This window comes from Tympanuchus pallidicinctus, unplaced genomic scaffold, assembly GCF_026119805.1.
Source record: "Tympanuchus pallidicinctus isolate F22 unplaced genomic scaffold, pur_lepc_1.0 scaffold5, whole genome shotgun sequence".
Lineage (NCBI taxonomy): Eukaryota > Metazoa > Chordata > Aves > Galliformes > Phasianidae > Tympanuchus > Tympanuchus pallidicinctus.
This window is the reverse complement of record NW_026294769.1, coordinates 75,058,427-75,073,672: the sequence shown is the minus strand read 5'-3', so window position 1 is coordinate 75,073,672 and position 15,246 is coordinate 75,058,427. Positions and strand designations below refer to the sequence as shown.

Here is a 15,246-nt window from a genome sequence, read left to right as displayed (position 1 = left end):
GAGTTCAAGCAGCCTTCCTTTTGTACTTTGACATCTAAGTGGATCTAAATCCTTTATTTGCGTACCTGTGCGTGTTTGTTTATAAAATATGCATGCAAACGTTTATAAAATATATATGTACTTACATAGTCATACACAACACTTGTGTTTGGCTATTTGCTGCTTTGATTGTAGGAAATCCAAGAATTTGTGCTAAGGGATCGGGAGCAGAGTTAGATGATTGCTTCCCAAGCCAAATTTTGTGGGTTGAACTGCAATAGGTGCCCAGAAGTGCTGATACCAGGAACATACATGGGTATGCCACAACTGCCCACTTAACATTTAAGAGAATCGTAGAATCATTAAGGTTGGAAAAGACCTCTAAGATAATCCAAGTGCAGCTGTCAACCCATCACCACCACTCTGGGGGTGGTGAGACACTGGAACAGATTGCCCAGTGAGGTTGTTGATGCGCCCTCCTTGGAAGCATTCAAGGCCAGGCTGGGTTGGGCTTTGAACAACCTGGTCTAGTGAGAGGTGTCAATTCCTATAGCTGGGGGGGTTCTTTTAGATCACTCTTTGATCTTTGAGATCCCTTCCAACCCAAACTATTACACGATTCTATGATTAAAGTTGTAGAAAACCACAGAGATCATCTAGTCCAATCACCAACCCATCACCACAATGACCACTCATGCAATCATTAGTTGGAAAAGACCTCCAAGACATGTCCAACTTGCAGCCCGTCCCCTGTCCCATGCAATAAAGGCAGCTCTTCCTCACTGTGGTGTGTTCTCTGGCATGTGCACCTATTGGGTAGTGCTGTGCAGTGCTGACTCAAGTGATGACAAATAATTGTTTGCATTTTGATACACTGGCTAAGCACGGTGCTCTGAACAGTGAGGCATATGCAGCCAGGCTTTCAGTTTTGATAAAGGAATTTGAGAATAGGTTTCAAGATTGTGAAAGAACCCATCAGTTCATGTTTGCAGCACCATTTTCAGTTGATATAAATACATTACCTGCACATCTTCAAATGGAATGTGTAGAGTTGTAGTCAGATATTCAACTCAAAAATCTGATCATGTCCCTTTACCAGACTTTCATATTCCCCGTCTTACCAGAGAGAAATATCCTTCGGTTCACAATCACACCTTATTCATGGCATTGCCTTTTGGCAGTATGTGAACACTTGTCAAGGATGAAGTACAAGAAGATTAAAATTTCATCAAAAATCTCTGATGGAGGCCTTGATACCTTACCAAGAATTGCAGCCCCTTCCATTGAACCAGGCCAATCCATTAGTTTCACAAAAACAAGGTCAAATATCCCACTAGTTTTATGTTTTTTTGTTCCTTTCTTTTTTAAAATGTTTTAAGAAAAATGTTAAGAATTAAAAAAAGGTAACAAAATTGTGTATTTTACGAGGGCTGCTCCAAAAATAATGCCTCCTGTTTTTTTATGTTGGCCCGTGACATCAGAAGCAGCGTTGGCGATATTGCAGTAGAGAATAAACTTTTCCACCAACATTCTGTTATGTTTATGTGGCAGATGGCACTGGAGGAGTGGTCAGACTGACATAGAAGTGGGCATGAAGCAAAGATGTGGAATTTAACTCCTCCACGTCGAAAAAATTACAGCCGTTGACATTCATCAACACTTAATGAATGCTTATGAAAACCAAACAGTGGATGTGAGCATAGTGAGGCAGTGCTGTGCATTTCAGCTGTGATGACAGTGGCAGTCTGCTGGTGCAGATTTTTATGAGCGTGCATGAAGGCTCTTGTTCATCACAGGTGAAAACGCATAGGTGATGGTGGTGACTGTGTTGAAAAACAGTGATTTGTAGATGAGAATTTGTCCTATCAAACAGTGTTGTTATCCTCATTTTATCAGTTGTCGTTTGAAATAAATAGGATGATTTCTGTTTACTCACTGTGGCCCAGGCAAGCCAACAGTTTGGACACAAATGTCTAAGACCATCCAGTCCAACTGCCGACCCATCACCACCTGGAGGAGAAACGTTTATTAATTATTCCTTAGTGTAATAAGAGGACAGCAAACCCAATTTTCTTGCTGGGGAAGTAAAAGAGAAGCACAGCCCCACAAAACTTTTTTCACCTCTTCCCTGTGGATCAGACCCCAGTGCAGTGTTTCCATTGAGCCCTGCTGCCTGACTGAGTTATTAGTTTTCTGTAATTAAAACGTAGACTGTTCTTGCTTCTAGTGGTGTTATTATTATTTTTTCCTGCGTCAGAAAAAGAGCATTTAAAAAGGAGCTGCCTCTGGAAAAAGCAATTATGCTGTGTATTTTTGGAAAGCAAGGAGTGAAAGCCTTGAATGGGGTCTGGCTGAGTATTTCCTGGCTTCCCTCCATGTTTTAGAGGCTCTGTAGCCAGTCACTGAGGGTGGTAGCATGCTGCTGAAAGGATTAAGCATTAATGTCCCATCCCGCATGGCTATGGGACCCAGTCCTGCCTTTCTCGTGTGCTATGAGAGCTCCATTTCAGCTAATCAGAATTAAACCGTAATGAACTTTGTCCAATCGTCTGAGCTAATGGAGGTAAAAGGAATCTAATTAATGGGACAATGGTCCCCTGGTCTTCCCGGTATAATTACTGATCTGCTGCAGCATTAGAGGAGTGTGTTGGAAAGCTGTGTATTAGGGGCTGTCAGCATTTCCATTCTCCATCTTCGCTTAAGCGGTTTAACAGGACGCTGTCATGGGTTTTAGTCTGAATGTTGACCTACCTTGAAAACAGCTTCATCTGGACTATCACGTCTTCCTGAGCAGTTCTTTTGTCTTTTCTCCAGGCCACTGTTCCATTGGAGAAGTTTTTACAGTGTTAGGACTTTACTGGATTGATTAACTTTTGGACATTTCAGAAAATCTGTTGATGACCCAATTCTGGTGGGATCAGACCTCCTCCTGTGGAGAAACTAAGCAAAGTGGTTTGGAGTTGGGCTTTCAGGTGGTCAAGCGAAGCTGCTTTAGGCTGGGCTTGGATAGAAGATGGGTTTCTGAAGCATGAGAAGGTGTGTAACCCTTCGTAAGCCATGGAGAAGAGCCGTGCAAGGAGCTGAAACAGGAATTGAGGAAGAAGGGAGAAGTTATGAATTATCACAGAATCACAGAATTGTAGGGGTTGGAAGGGACCTCTAGAGATCATCAAGACCAACCCCCTTATGAAGGCAACGTTTCAGAAATTGGAGAGAAATTGAGCTGGACAGGCAACCTCAACAAAAATCTGACTTCATCCATACCCCAACAGAAGAGCCCCAGCTGTGGGTCACTGGGGTAAAACACAGCAATGTATAGAATTCCCTGTGAAACTCAAACCCTGGCAAACTGAATAGAGTCATCTTGGCCAAAACCCTCTGGTCAGGAGGTCATGAAGCCAACAGAGCTGTTGTCAACTATGGAATGAGAACAGAATAAGAGGCCAACATAATGCCAAGCAGCCTTTAGGAAAGAGAGAGCCACAAGAAGATGAGTGATTGAGACCGCAGCAGCTGTTTGCTGTCAGGAATGATGATGAAGCATTAATTACAGGCAGAAGCAGCATCCTGCTGGGAGCAATACTGTCCTGCTGGCAGCTCAGCAAAGATGCATTTAGCTGGTGGAGCCGGGCACCTTTGCTTGGGTGAAAGTGTGGAAGGAAAAACTGGATGGAAACCTGGTCATGGATCTAGGAGAAAGGTTTATGGCAGGAAGTGAAGTGGATGGAATATTTCTCACAGGGTATGTATGATATGAAGGGAACCCATAGGGTACTGATGTAGATTTGGCCAGTTTCTGTCTATGTCTGGCAAGTTGTAAGAGTGACAAGAGAGGTCAGAGGTGATTTTAAGACTGCTGAAATTGAAATTGAAACTGAAGTGCATCCTTATGCAAAGGCTAGAATGACTGTAGTGCATCAGTGAAATCTTATTTAGCCTTGTTTTAGGGAGAGAGGTTTCAGTGCATCCGGTAACGTGTGTGATCTTAAAATAGTGCTGTGCCTGTAACAACTGATGGCTTTTTGCTTGTCCCTCTGTCACCAGCATCTGATCACTCAATTCCAGTTACATTAGAGAAGGAGATGCCAATTAAATGCTTGGCATTAGCAATGCTTTCAAATTTAACAGGAAAACTCTCTTGTTATCCCCAAGTAATTAAACCCTCAGTCAATATCCGTCTGCAGTAATCCTCTCTGGCTGTTCTGGGGGGTTCTGCAAGTCAGGAAAGCTGCTATGGGATCAGCTCAGAGCCATTGCTTGTGATGGATTGGGAGCCAAGTTATGGCCCTGGTTTGCTTCTGAGATATCCCACTGTGAGATGTCAGTACTCAACGGCATCATTAGCTGACCCTCTTTTAATAATATCCCCTTTTTCTGATGCTCTTTTGCATTCGGTGAGGCTGGTAGGAAGCTGTTATGCTTGGACTGCCTTCCACCGTAATTCCCACCATAATTGGTACTGATGGATTTAATTTCTTCTCATCTTGCTATCCTGTCCCATCTTTCATTTACAAAGTCTTTAAGTCAGGAATGCACTTTTTCTTCTAGTTTGCAAAGGGAAGAAATAAAACTACCTTAGGCTGCTGAGCTGCAGTGCTGGCAGTATGGCGATGGGGTGTGTGCAGAAGTGGGTGCAGACATAGCCCCTGAGCACTGGGGCCCTTCAAACTCAGGATATTCAATGATTCTATGATTTATGTATCAACGTGTCCCGATTTGTATGGGGAAAAGGGTAAAAACTGTATAAAACCGTAGAATCTTAGAATATCCCAAAGTGGAAGGGACCCAACAGGGACCATCAGTTCCAACTCTTGGCTTCACATAGCACCCCCCAGAATCCAAACCCTGTGTGTGAGAGCACTGACTGTATGTTCCTTGAGCTCTGACAGCTTGGGGCCATGACCACTGCCATGGGGATCCTGTTCCATGCATGACGACTGAAAAAAGTGAAGAACCTTTTCCTAACACCCAACCTGACCCTCGCCACAACTTCGTCTCATTCCTTGGAGCCCTTCCCAGCATTTAGAAGGGGGCATGCTGTGAGGTGAAAGTGCCTTCGAAGAACTTTAATGCATTTATAAATGAGAACAGAGCTGTTCTAAAAGCAGCTTGCAGCATTACCTTGAATTGCCAAAATGCACAGTTGAGGCTGTATGTGATACCACCAGGAGCAGCACTAACAGCACAAATATTGCTGACATGGTAGAAAGCCTGTTGCCATGCTGTTGTCTTGCATAATAGTTGAAAATGAAGGGAGTAGAGAGGAAACGAAGGAGGCTAAACATGTCACAGGACATTAAAGCTTATTTGCTCCTTTCAGTTTGCTTTTGCTGCTTAAGCCATTTGCCTCTGTGGAGCTCTTTGGTGGTTATTGACCAACAAGTGATACTGCAGGTGTAGCCTCTGGGTGGATGTTGGTCCTGAGCCTGCTAGCTACTTCCTTTGCTTTTCTGCAGAAAAAGGGGAATCTTTACATGTCTTCAAATGGAAAGGGGACATTCCAACATGACTTGAAGCCTTGGGTTTTGGTGTTATCTTGTGTTCTCCCTTACAGAGTCTCCCACCAGTCTCTCAAAACAATTTAGAGTTGATGCCAAGAATGCAGGATACTCTGAATTGGTTTATTTGATTAGCTGAGTAGGGAACTTTTGTCCTCCTTGAGTTAATAACTGCATCTTCTCTGCATTTTGAGAGGTCGTGATGGGATTTAAGAGCTTTCCCTGTGACATGGCTTTACCCTCACTACGTGGCCAAGACAGTGGAGCTGCCAAGCTTGCTTTTTTGGGGAGCCATAGGGAAATGAAAGAGAACGTGGAGCTGAAAGGCATTCAAGAAAAAAAAAAAAAAAGGAATTAAATTCAGCGGGTTTATGATGCATGGCCAGCAAATCCCTGGAGAAAAGGCAGCACAGGGCTTCCCTCTGCTCCTGCTTGGAGCAATTGAGGAAGGGAGACATGAACCAGCTCCTGGCTTGCTTGTGGATCACGTGCAGCCCAAACTGTATCCTCTTCTGCAGGCTTAATTAGACTTTTTTATGGCACTAATGCTCCAAGTTTTAATCCCCAGCTTGGAGCAGGATTTATGATGTTGGGCACATTTCTTTTCACAGGCTGTGTGGGTGGTGAGGGAAGACCAGTGTGGCTCTTGTGTGGAGCAAAAACATGACTTATATAAAGTATTGGCTGAAATGTGAAGTTTTGAATGAGTTTTGCAGCCCAAAGGAGCTGCTGCTGAGTGCTCTGGGTGATTTTGGTTTTGGCATGGAGGGAGCTTGTGTTGGGTCTGGAACTGTCCCCAAATATCTGTAGGGTGAGCTGATGGGCTCTGATGTGAATCAACAGCTTGCTTTTGAGTGTGCCATAGGGAGTCCTGCTTTGGAGAGGTGGCACCAACAGTGGAGTTGATAAGCTTGAAACCTGCAGAGATTTTTCAGAATCCAAAGATGCTACTTATGGAGATGGGTCCTGCATTGTGGGTGCTTGGATCTCGTCTCCTTCCTGGCTTTTCAACTTCAGAGGAGGAAAGGAGGAGAGAAACTGGGGAAAAACAAAGCAGAGAATGATGCTAGAAACAGGTGTGGAACCCCAAATAATTTATTTTTCATCCTTCTTGCATTTGTTGTTCCCACTCCAGAGCAAAGTCTTCCTTCATTGACATCATCATTGTACCCATGCAAAGCTGATCTCTGTGTACTGGAATAGGGATGGAAGCTTTGGGGCTTTGCTTTCCAGATCCTATGATTCACAAATCATAGAGTCATTAGGGTTGGAAAAGACCTCAAGATCACCAAGTCCAACCCAATCCCATCCCCGCCATGCCCACCAACCATGTCCCTCTGTCAGGATTTAAACCCTCAAGGTGGAAATCCTTGATCTGAATCACCAAGTCTGGTCTTGATCCATGTCTGTATTCACCAACAGTGTTTCTGGAGGAGTCTGTGTTATTGTGGTTGGTAAACGTAATGTAGTTGCAACTATTTTTCCTTCACAAGTCAGGAGGATTTATTAGATATGTACATCTTTATTTAGGCAATTGTGTGGCTTAACTCATTGAGGTTGATAATTTTTCTCAGGTTTTGAAAATGGTAAATGAGATCTGTGCCAGATTATTTTTACTTGAGATCAGCATTGAGATGTGTTTGAATGGAAATTCAGATTCCGTTCAACTGAACTCCCATACTGGATGCCCAGGAAGAAAATCTGAGCTGCTGAGTGCACATTTCATAGTTATCACAGGTTATTGAAAACAGAGATTTGTTTACAAACAAATGAGATTATTGCTGGTAATCATATTTTCAAATCTAATGGATTCCCTGGAGTATAAGACAATTTGAACTGAGTTATCTGAATAACTAAAATAAAGTTATTTTTGTTAATGTTAGGTCTGAAGTAGTAGTAGGAAGTATTTATTTGAGAACTGACATTTTTTAGTTAGAAGAAGAAAGAGATAGTGTGCAGACCTGATGTGAAAATCAAACATTGAATGGAATCACTTGTTTTTCCTTATGTATTTAGGTGTGAGCAGTACTCAAGCTGCAGGAGCTCAGAGCACTGCTGGGGTATTGGAGGAGCACCAAATAAGATTTGAACCCAAATCTTATTTTGTTCTGTTACATACTAAGGAACAAGGATACTGTAGGTGGCTTTTTTCCCCCCAGAAATATTGTGTTTCTTACCCAAAACAGCCCTTTGCATTGCCACCTATGGGGCTATGATAGTCGATTCCCTCCTGTTTGGCCCTGCAGCACACCCCTGCCCAGCATCATCTGCTCTTTCCTTGGGAGCCAAGTGCCAGCATGTAAATGTGATTTCTTACTATGTAAGGATTACTAAAAAAAGTAAATAAGCTAAGCCTGAAGAAGATATCCAGAAGTAAAAGAAAACCATTCTTTAAGAGCCACTTGTATTGCCGTGAGCTCCAAGAAATCCTCTCCGTTTCAACTGGCTGGAGTGCCGTCAGGATGCTCTTACCCTGCTCTCTGTTTTGTATTAAATTTAAATGCATCAGATAGTTTGGTATTTCAGACATAGGTGAGCTTATGTATGCTTGTTTGAGTTTTAATGAGTGGTGTGCATGTGTGGATAACATGTGGGTGTTAAACCTGAGCATCTGCTCATTCCAGCATGGATTGTCCTTTCTCACTTCCCAAGTTCTTGAACTGGAAATCTCCCTCTTTTTTTTTCTTTTTTTTTTTCTTTTTTTTTTTTTTTTTTTGGTGTTTATTTAAGAGTGATTGAATTTCAGCAGTGTTTGCTGTGTAGTGAATGAAGTTTCAGTGGATTTGTTTCATTTCACGCAGTTTCGTTGTGTTCGGAAGCAAGGAGTTTGGACTCATTTGGTCCAGTTGTCACTGTGGACTTACTGCCACATGCTGTGAAGTTGCCAAAAGAAGGGAAAATGGGAATGGAAATGGGAAAGAAAAAAAAGGAAAGGAATGGGAAAGAAAACAGGGAAGGGAAGGGGAAGGGATGTGAGGGGAGGAGAGGGGAAGGGAGGGGAGGAAGAGGGAAGGAAGAGGGAAAGAAAAGGGGAAGGGGAAAAAAAAGGGGAAGGGGAAGAAAGGAAAGGGAAAAGGAAAAGGGAAAGGGGAAAGGGAAAAAAAGGGAAAGGGAAAAGGAAGTGGAAAATCAAGACTTGGTCAAAATGAGTGTTTATGAAGTTGTTGCTTGAAATCTCTGGACTCAGACAAGGTTTCTGGTACTTTTAGTTGGACTGGGTGACCTTTAAAGGTCCCTTTCAGGTCAAACAATTCTATGATTTAAGAGATGCATGGTAAGAACCCAGATCTTCAGCTACAAAGTGTTTTATTAGCCCAGGACTTGCACCCAGAACATTTTTAGTGCAGATACAGAGATTTCGCCATCAAGCCTGGCTCTGGTGTTGATGTTGGATCTTCAACAACTGCTATACTGTTTTTAAACATTTTTATAGTATCTTTCTACCCCCTTTTGATTAAAAAATTTTATTCCCCTCTCCACCCCAGGGTGGGGGAAAGACAACCCTCAACCTTGTGTAGTCAAGGTTATGGCGATAAATTCTGTAGCATTGTCACTTCTATTCGGAGTAAATTGGCTGGCCGCTTTCGGGCTGAAGGGAAGATAATTTGCTGTAGTATTTCAAATGGATTAGAAATGGATTTGAAGGGAAAGTTCATGCCTCCCATTACAAAGGCTAGAAAGAAGACTATCTTAAGGCACTGTTCACACTCTGGCCTTCATTATCCACGCTTAATACCTTTCCTATTTTCCAGCGTTAATGAAATTTCCTGCCGGAGCGGGTCTTCTGGACGGACGGGAGAACTCTTTAGATCCGAGGGTTTGTGCTGCAGAAAGGGAATTACAAGCCCCTCATGTCGAGAGCTGGCGTATTCTTCAGGTCCTTGGCCTGGCTATTATCTCATTAATTCTATCCTCTCTTCTCAATACAGTTCATTTCCAAAGGCCGTCCTTTCCATTAGGGTAACAATTCAGCGCAGTGCCGTGACACCGCCAGGGATGAAAAGAGACAAGGGGTTTTGTGAGGCTCTGTTGGTGACATCTCTTGGCCCAACGGTGGCTGTCCCCAGGGTCGGTGTCACTGCCTGTGGGTGAAGGTGATGCTGGTGGAGTGAAGTTGTTGGGGCTACAACTTTCCATAGGGTTGGACCATTGAGTTTCTCTGTTCGTCTACATGGGCTTAGGTTAAGCTTAGAGTTTTCTATATAAAACATATTTTACCTTCAATTTTGAATCAAAGAGACCTTCTGGAAGTAAATAACAGAAGATGCTAGAGCTCAAGTTCACCAGCTGAAATTCCCTGCAAAGCATCTCCTGGAGAGCAGCATCTCCAAACCTGTGCATTTGCATGGTGTGAATGTGTGCTGGGAACCACAAGAATTTTGGGCAACGTAGCTCGGAACATGGGAATTTCAGGCAATGTGGCTCAGAACATGAGAATTTTGGGGAGAGGATGTCCCAAACTCAGGGGTTTGGGAGCACTCCTCACCAAGTGATTAGAAAACTGCTGAAGCAGTAATGCAACCTGTCTGTCTCCAGTAGGGAAAACAGCTGTAAAGGTTATTGGAGCAGATTACAACTCCTTTTGAGAAATGGTTGCCTTTTATTTTTTGTTTTTCTTCCCCCTGTTAACTTTGACTTTTTAGAAATGAGTTTCCAGGAGCCCGGGTTGTCCTCATAGCAATGTTCCCATTGCAGAATCACCCAAAGAGTGGAAATGGAGGTGGCCACCCTTTGGGCGATGTGAACCTAACTCTAAACTCAAACCCTAACCCTTAAACCCTAACTCCTAAACTCTAAATGTGTGCCTAACCTTAAGCCTGAATCCCTAAACCCTATGGCTAGCCCTCACCCCCATGCCTAACCCCCAACCCTATGCCTAAGCCCTAAACCCTAACCCTAAAGCCTAAACCCTAACCCGTGTTTTATCTTGGTGGCTTTACTTTCAGTCAACCTCAACAATAATTTTTCTACAGAAATGCAAAATTGGAGGAGGTTCAGTACACATTGATGGGTGCAGGGCAAAAGTCTTAGAAAAGTCTCTGCAGGGAGATGTGGGACCCATGGTCCTTTGGTGCATTACGCTGTTCTGATCCTTCTCCTTTTTTTTGATTTATTTTGATTTATTTATATTTTTTTTTAACGCCGGTTCATAAAAGTATAAAACATTTTATAAAGTGCAGCTCTCACTGCTCGGTGCTCGGCCGGCAGCTGCTACCTGCTCTCTCTCTGCTCACATAGGCAGGGTCAGATGCCAGTGGGTAATAACACTGTGATAAATGGTGACTTTGTAACGAGGGCCACTTCAACGCTTGGAAGGAGCACAAAAAAGGTGAGAAAATAAATATCCAGAGCATTTGCGGGAACTGTGTTTTGTTGGACTGAATCCATCTTACAACTCTAGGAGGGTTGTTTTTTTCCCCCAATCTTTTTTTTTTTTTTTTTTCATTTTGGACCCCACTGACATTATTTTCACAGGAAAGCGTACTGAGCACGAGAGCATTTCTCTAAATCAGTGTTTTTCAGAGCAAGAATCTCTTTGATTCTACCCCAGGGAAATGGTGGATTCACCATCCCTGGAGGATTTCAAGAATTGTGGAGATGTGGCACCAAGTGACATGGTTAGTGGGCCTGGTGGGGATGAGTTGGGGCAGGACTTGGTGATCTTCTAGGTCTTTTCTGATCTTAATGATTCTATGATGTGCAAATTGATGTTTGCAGCATACACTGAAGTTGTGATGGTCATGTGCAGAGGGTCACCTACCAACTTTATTCTTTTCTAGACATTTGGTGCGGAATTTCCTTCAAAAGGGCTACATTTGGTTGGGCTCTGCTTAGTTCACAGTGGATTTTACCAGGGAGCTTTACTGCATCTTGAGTGATACTTTTATCTTCTTGGGGCTCCAATGCAGTTCTGTCCATGCCATTTGATGTTTATCATCAATGTGGTGTATCTTTTTATAGCAAATGGAGCTATGGTGCAAAATGCACCATCTAGCAGATGTTAAATAGATCAGAGTAACGGCACAAGCATGAATCAGTCCTCATTGTGTCCCTATTCGTTTTGACATCCCCTTCCTCCAAATCTCTCCTCTTTACCTCCGAACTTTCCCACAAACTCTGCATTTCTAGTGATTTGTGTGCAAGGTGCCCAGCTGGGGAGAATCAAAGAATCATTAAGGTTGGAAAAGACCACTAAGATCACCAAATCCAACCACCTCTATGTCCATTCGTAGAGTCATAGAATCATTAAGGTTGGAGAAAACTTTCAAGATCAATCCAATCATCAACCCATCCCCTCTGTGCCCACTAAGCTGTGTCCCTCAGTGCCACATCTGCCCTTTTCTTGAATACCTCCAGGGATGAGGACTGTACTTGAACACATAACAGCCAGCATGGCTTTATCAAGGTCAGGTTTTGCCTGTCCAACCTAGTGTCCTTCTGCAGTGGCCTAACTGCACCAATGACAAGGGAAGGGCCACTGATGTCATCTGTCTGGACTTCAGTTAGGCCTTTGACCTGGTCCCACATAACATCCTTCTCTTCTAATTGGAAAGATAGGAGTTTGATGGGTGGACTGTTTGGTGGTAAAGGATCTGGGTGTGAGATCACATCCAGAGAGTGGTGATCAGTGACTCAGTGTTCAGATGGAGATTGGTGATGAGTGATGGCCCTCAGAGGCCGATGCTGGGACCAGTGCTTTTCTTCAGTGATATTGACAGATGCATCCAGTTGCAGTCCTTGGTACTAGAGAGACATGGACCTCTTGGAGTGTTGGGTATAAGGAAAAAGATTTTTACAGTAAAGGTAGTGAGGCACTGGAAGAGATTGTCCAGAGATCCCCATCCCTAGAGACAATCAAGGTCAGGCTGGATGGGGTTCTGAGCAACCTGACCTATCTGTGGGTGTCCCTGTTCATGGCAGGGAGGTTGGACTAGATGACCTTCACAAGTTCCCTTCCAACTCAAACCATTCTATGGCTCTATGATCAGCCATTGCCACTGAGCATCCCATGCCTCCTCATCCCATGCGTTTCCATTGGCAAGACTGGAAGGGTTCATGTGTGTTGTGGTACTTCTCAGGGAAGTGGTGAGTTACCATCTGTGGAGTTTTTGGGTAGATGTCACATTATGTGACGTGGTTTACTGCTTGGTATTGATGAGTTGATGGTTGGGCTGAATGATCTTAGTGGTCTTTCCACCCTTACTGATTCTGTGATTCTATATGCTGTGCCTGCAGCAAGAAGATGACCGTGGGGAGATGTGTGCAAACTGCCTTCTCAATGGAAACCTTTCTTCAGCTCTTGGGATCTACATCAGCTGCAACTCCCTAAGAGTTGAAGGATTGCAAAGAGGCTGTTCCTTGTAAAATTTCAAGTTTTCTGCTCATCTCCTTAGCAAGGGCCCAAAGAAACTGCACCTAGTGCAGCAGAGCACTTCTTTGTCCCAATCCCCTCTGCAAATCTGGCAGTAATTCTGTGAGGTTGGTAGCCAGTGGCAACAGCCCTATTAAATGAATAGGCTGTCACGCTAAGCACTAAGAAATGTAACTATTACATTTTACAATTCTCTCTTTCTTTGCAGCACATGTTCATTTAAAGGTAATGCTCTCCAGGGTTTGCATTCTGCTGATAGGATAGCAGGCCTTAATTTACAGATATTCTTCAGTAATGCGCGGTTTATATACGTTCTGCTAATAGCATTATGAGCATAGTTTGTACTAATACAAAATTAGAGCTCTAATTTGCATAAACAAATTACTGTTTGGATTAGTGCTAAATGGTTAAGACGACTGATATTGGAGTAGATTTGATTTGGCTGGAACAGCTCTGTTTGCATAACGGCATATGTACAGCAATGAGCCGGGTGGCGGATGGGGAGAGAGATGGCATCGTGCAGGGTGTCAGGTTGGGAACCGGAAGGGTTTTTTGGTGACAGATGAGCCCATCCAGGAAGGATTGGCCCCCAGGGTGTCACTTGAGAGCTTCTGAAACCTGTCCTTTGCCTGTTGAGCAAACAGACATTAGCAACCACACCAATGCGTGTGACTATAGCACAGCTCCTGACCCACTGTCATCCTCACTGCAGAGCTAGTGGGAAGAATGTGTCCTCTCAGAGGAAATAGCAGAGAGATAGGGAGCTGGAGAAGTGTCCCCAGTGCTGCCGAGAACCAGTTTGGCTCCCAGAATTTGCTCCTGGCATTATGGGATGGCAGCATCCTGAGGCAGCTCATCCCATGCAAGGATATGGAAAAAGCCATGAGAGAGCTGCAGTTGCAGAGGGCTGCAAAAATATCTGAGTGACCACTCCTCTTGCTCTGCTTTTTGTAGCCATCATCAGGATAGGCTCTTCCAGCCCAATAGGCAGCTCAGCACGGTAGTGCTGAGCAACTCAATGTCTGTTAACCCACCTGGATCGCTGTTTGGCTCTGCCAAGCTGCCCATTAGGAAGACAGAAACCAGCAGTGCAGGTGGAAGCTGTGCTTTAGGGTCAGTGGGAAATATCTGCAGAGTCTATAGACAAGCACATGGACAAGTGTTGCTGTGGGCAAACTGGGTGAAAAAGTGGTTATTTGTGCATGAGGAAGAGGTACCGTTTGTAGAGTCTTTAATTGCACCTATTTTTTATGTAAGTAAATAAGATCTGATTCCCCAGTCCCTTTTGTTTTCACTCTCCAGAGGAGGAGCTTAACTACTTGCTTCTGTACAGCCTCCATCACTGAGCAGCTCTGGGTTTGCTCACAACTCCTTGGGGTAGCATCCTGACTTGGTGCTTACCTTGGTTTTATCCTTTCCTTACAGGTCCCCCCAAGCAAGCTCAACTCCCAAGAGTGGCAAATCCCAAGCCATACAGCAGAGGTGGAAGAGCAAAGGCTATCGGTGCATTGGAGGGGTGATGTACCGTGTGTCTGCAAACAAACTCTCTAAAACTTCCAGCACCCCTGGTCGGTGCAGAGATCTGAGCACCAAGAGCCCTGGAAGAGCAGGTGAGCAGAGAGAATTTGTCCTACTTTGTATCAAATATCTAACAATGCTCCAGCTTTAGCGCTGAGGTTGGCTTGTAGCTGCTCATGCCGTGGCATGGAGTTGGGAGCAGGTCGTCGTTAAGACCTTCACAACCCAAGCCATACTAAGATTGGATGTTTCCAGCTCCTCACCTCCCTTGAATTGCTGCAACACCTGAGAACCTCTAAACAAAGTCACTGAATCTCAGAGTCAAAGAATCATTAAGGTTGGAAAAGAAATTTAAGGCTTTAAAGTCCAACTGTCAACCCATCACTACCATGCCCACTCAGAATCTTACCATCATACAGTCATTGAGGTTGGTAAAGAAGTTTAAGGCTTTCAAGTCCAACTGTCAACCCATCACTACCATGCCCACTCAGAATCTTACCATCATACAGTCATTGAGGTTGGTAAAGAAGTTTAAGGCTTTCAAGTCCAACTGTCAACCCATCACTACCATGCCCACTCAGAATCTTACCATCATGCAGTCATTAAGGCTGGAAAAGGCCTCCAAGTCCAACCCCAACCCATCCCACCATGCCCACTAAACCATGTCTCCAAGTGCCACATCTTCAGATTTCTTGAACATCTCCAGGGATGGTGATTCCACTACATCCCTGGGCATCCTGCTTCAATGCCTGACCACTTTTTTGGGGAATATTTTTTTCCTAATATCCAACCTGTCCTCCCTGAGATATTTTTAGAGGAAAAAAAACAACCTTTCTAGCAGCATTGCTGACACCTCAGCACAAAGTTAATAGACATCTC

General features: G+C 43.9%; 1 protein-coding gene across 1 annotated transcript in view; it reads left to right on the top strand.

The window, feature by feature from the left end:
- ZC3H3 (zinc finger CCCH-type containing 3) overlaps nucleotides 1–15,246 on the top strand; it is a 156,002-nt gene that overhangs the window by 91,784 nt on the left and 48,972 nt on the right. The window contains exon 5 of the mRNA XM_052703605.1: nucleotides 14,275–14,459. Within this exon, the coding sequence (XP_052559565.1) occupies nucleotides 14,275–14,459 (185 nt within the window). The remainder of the gene's footprint in view (nucleotides 1–14,274; nucleotides 14,460–15,246) is intronic.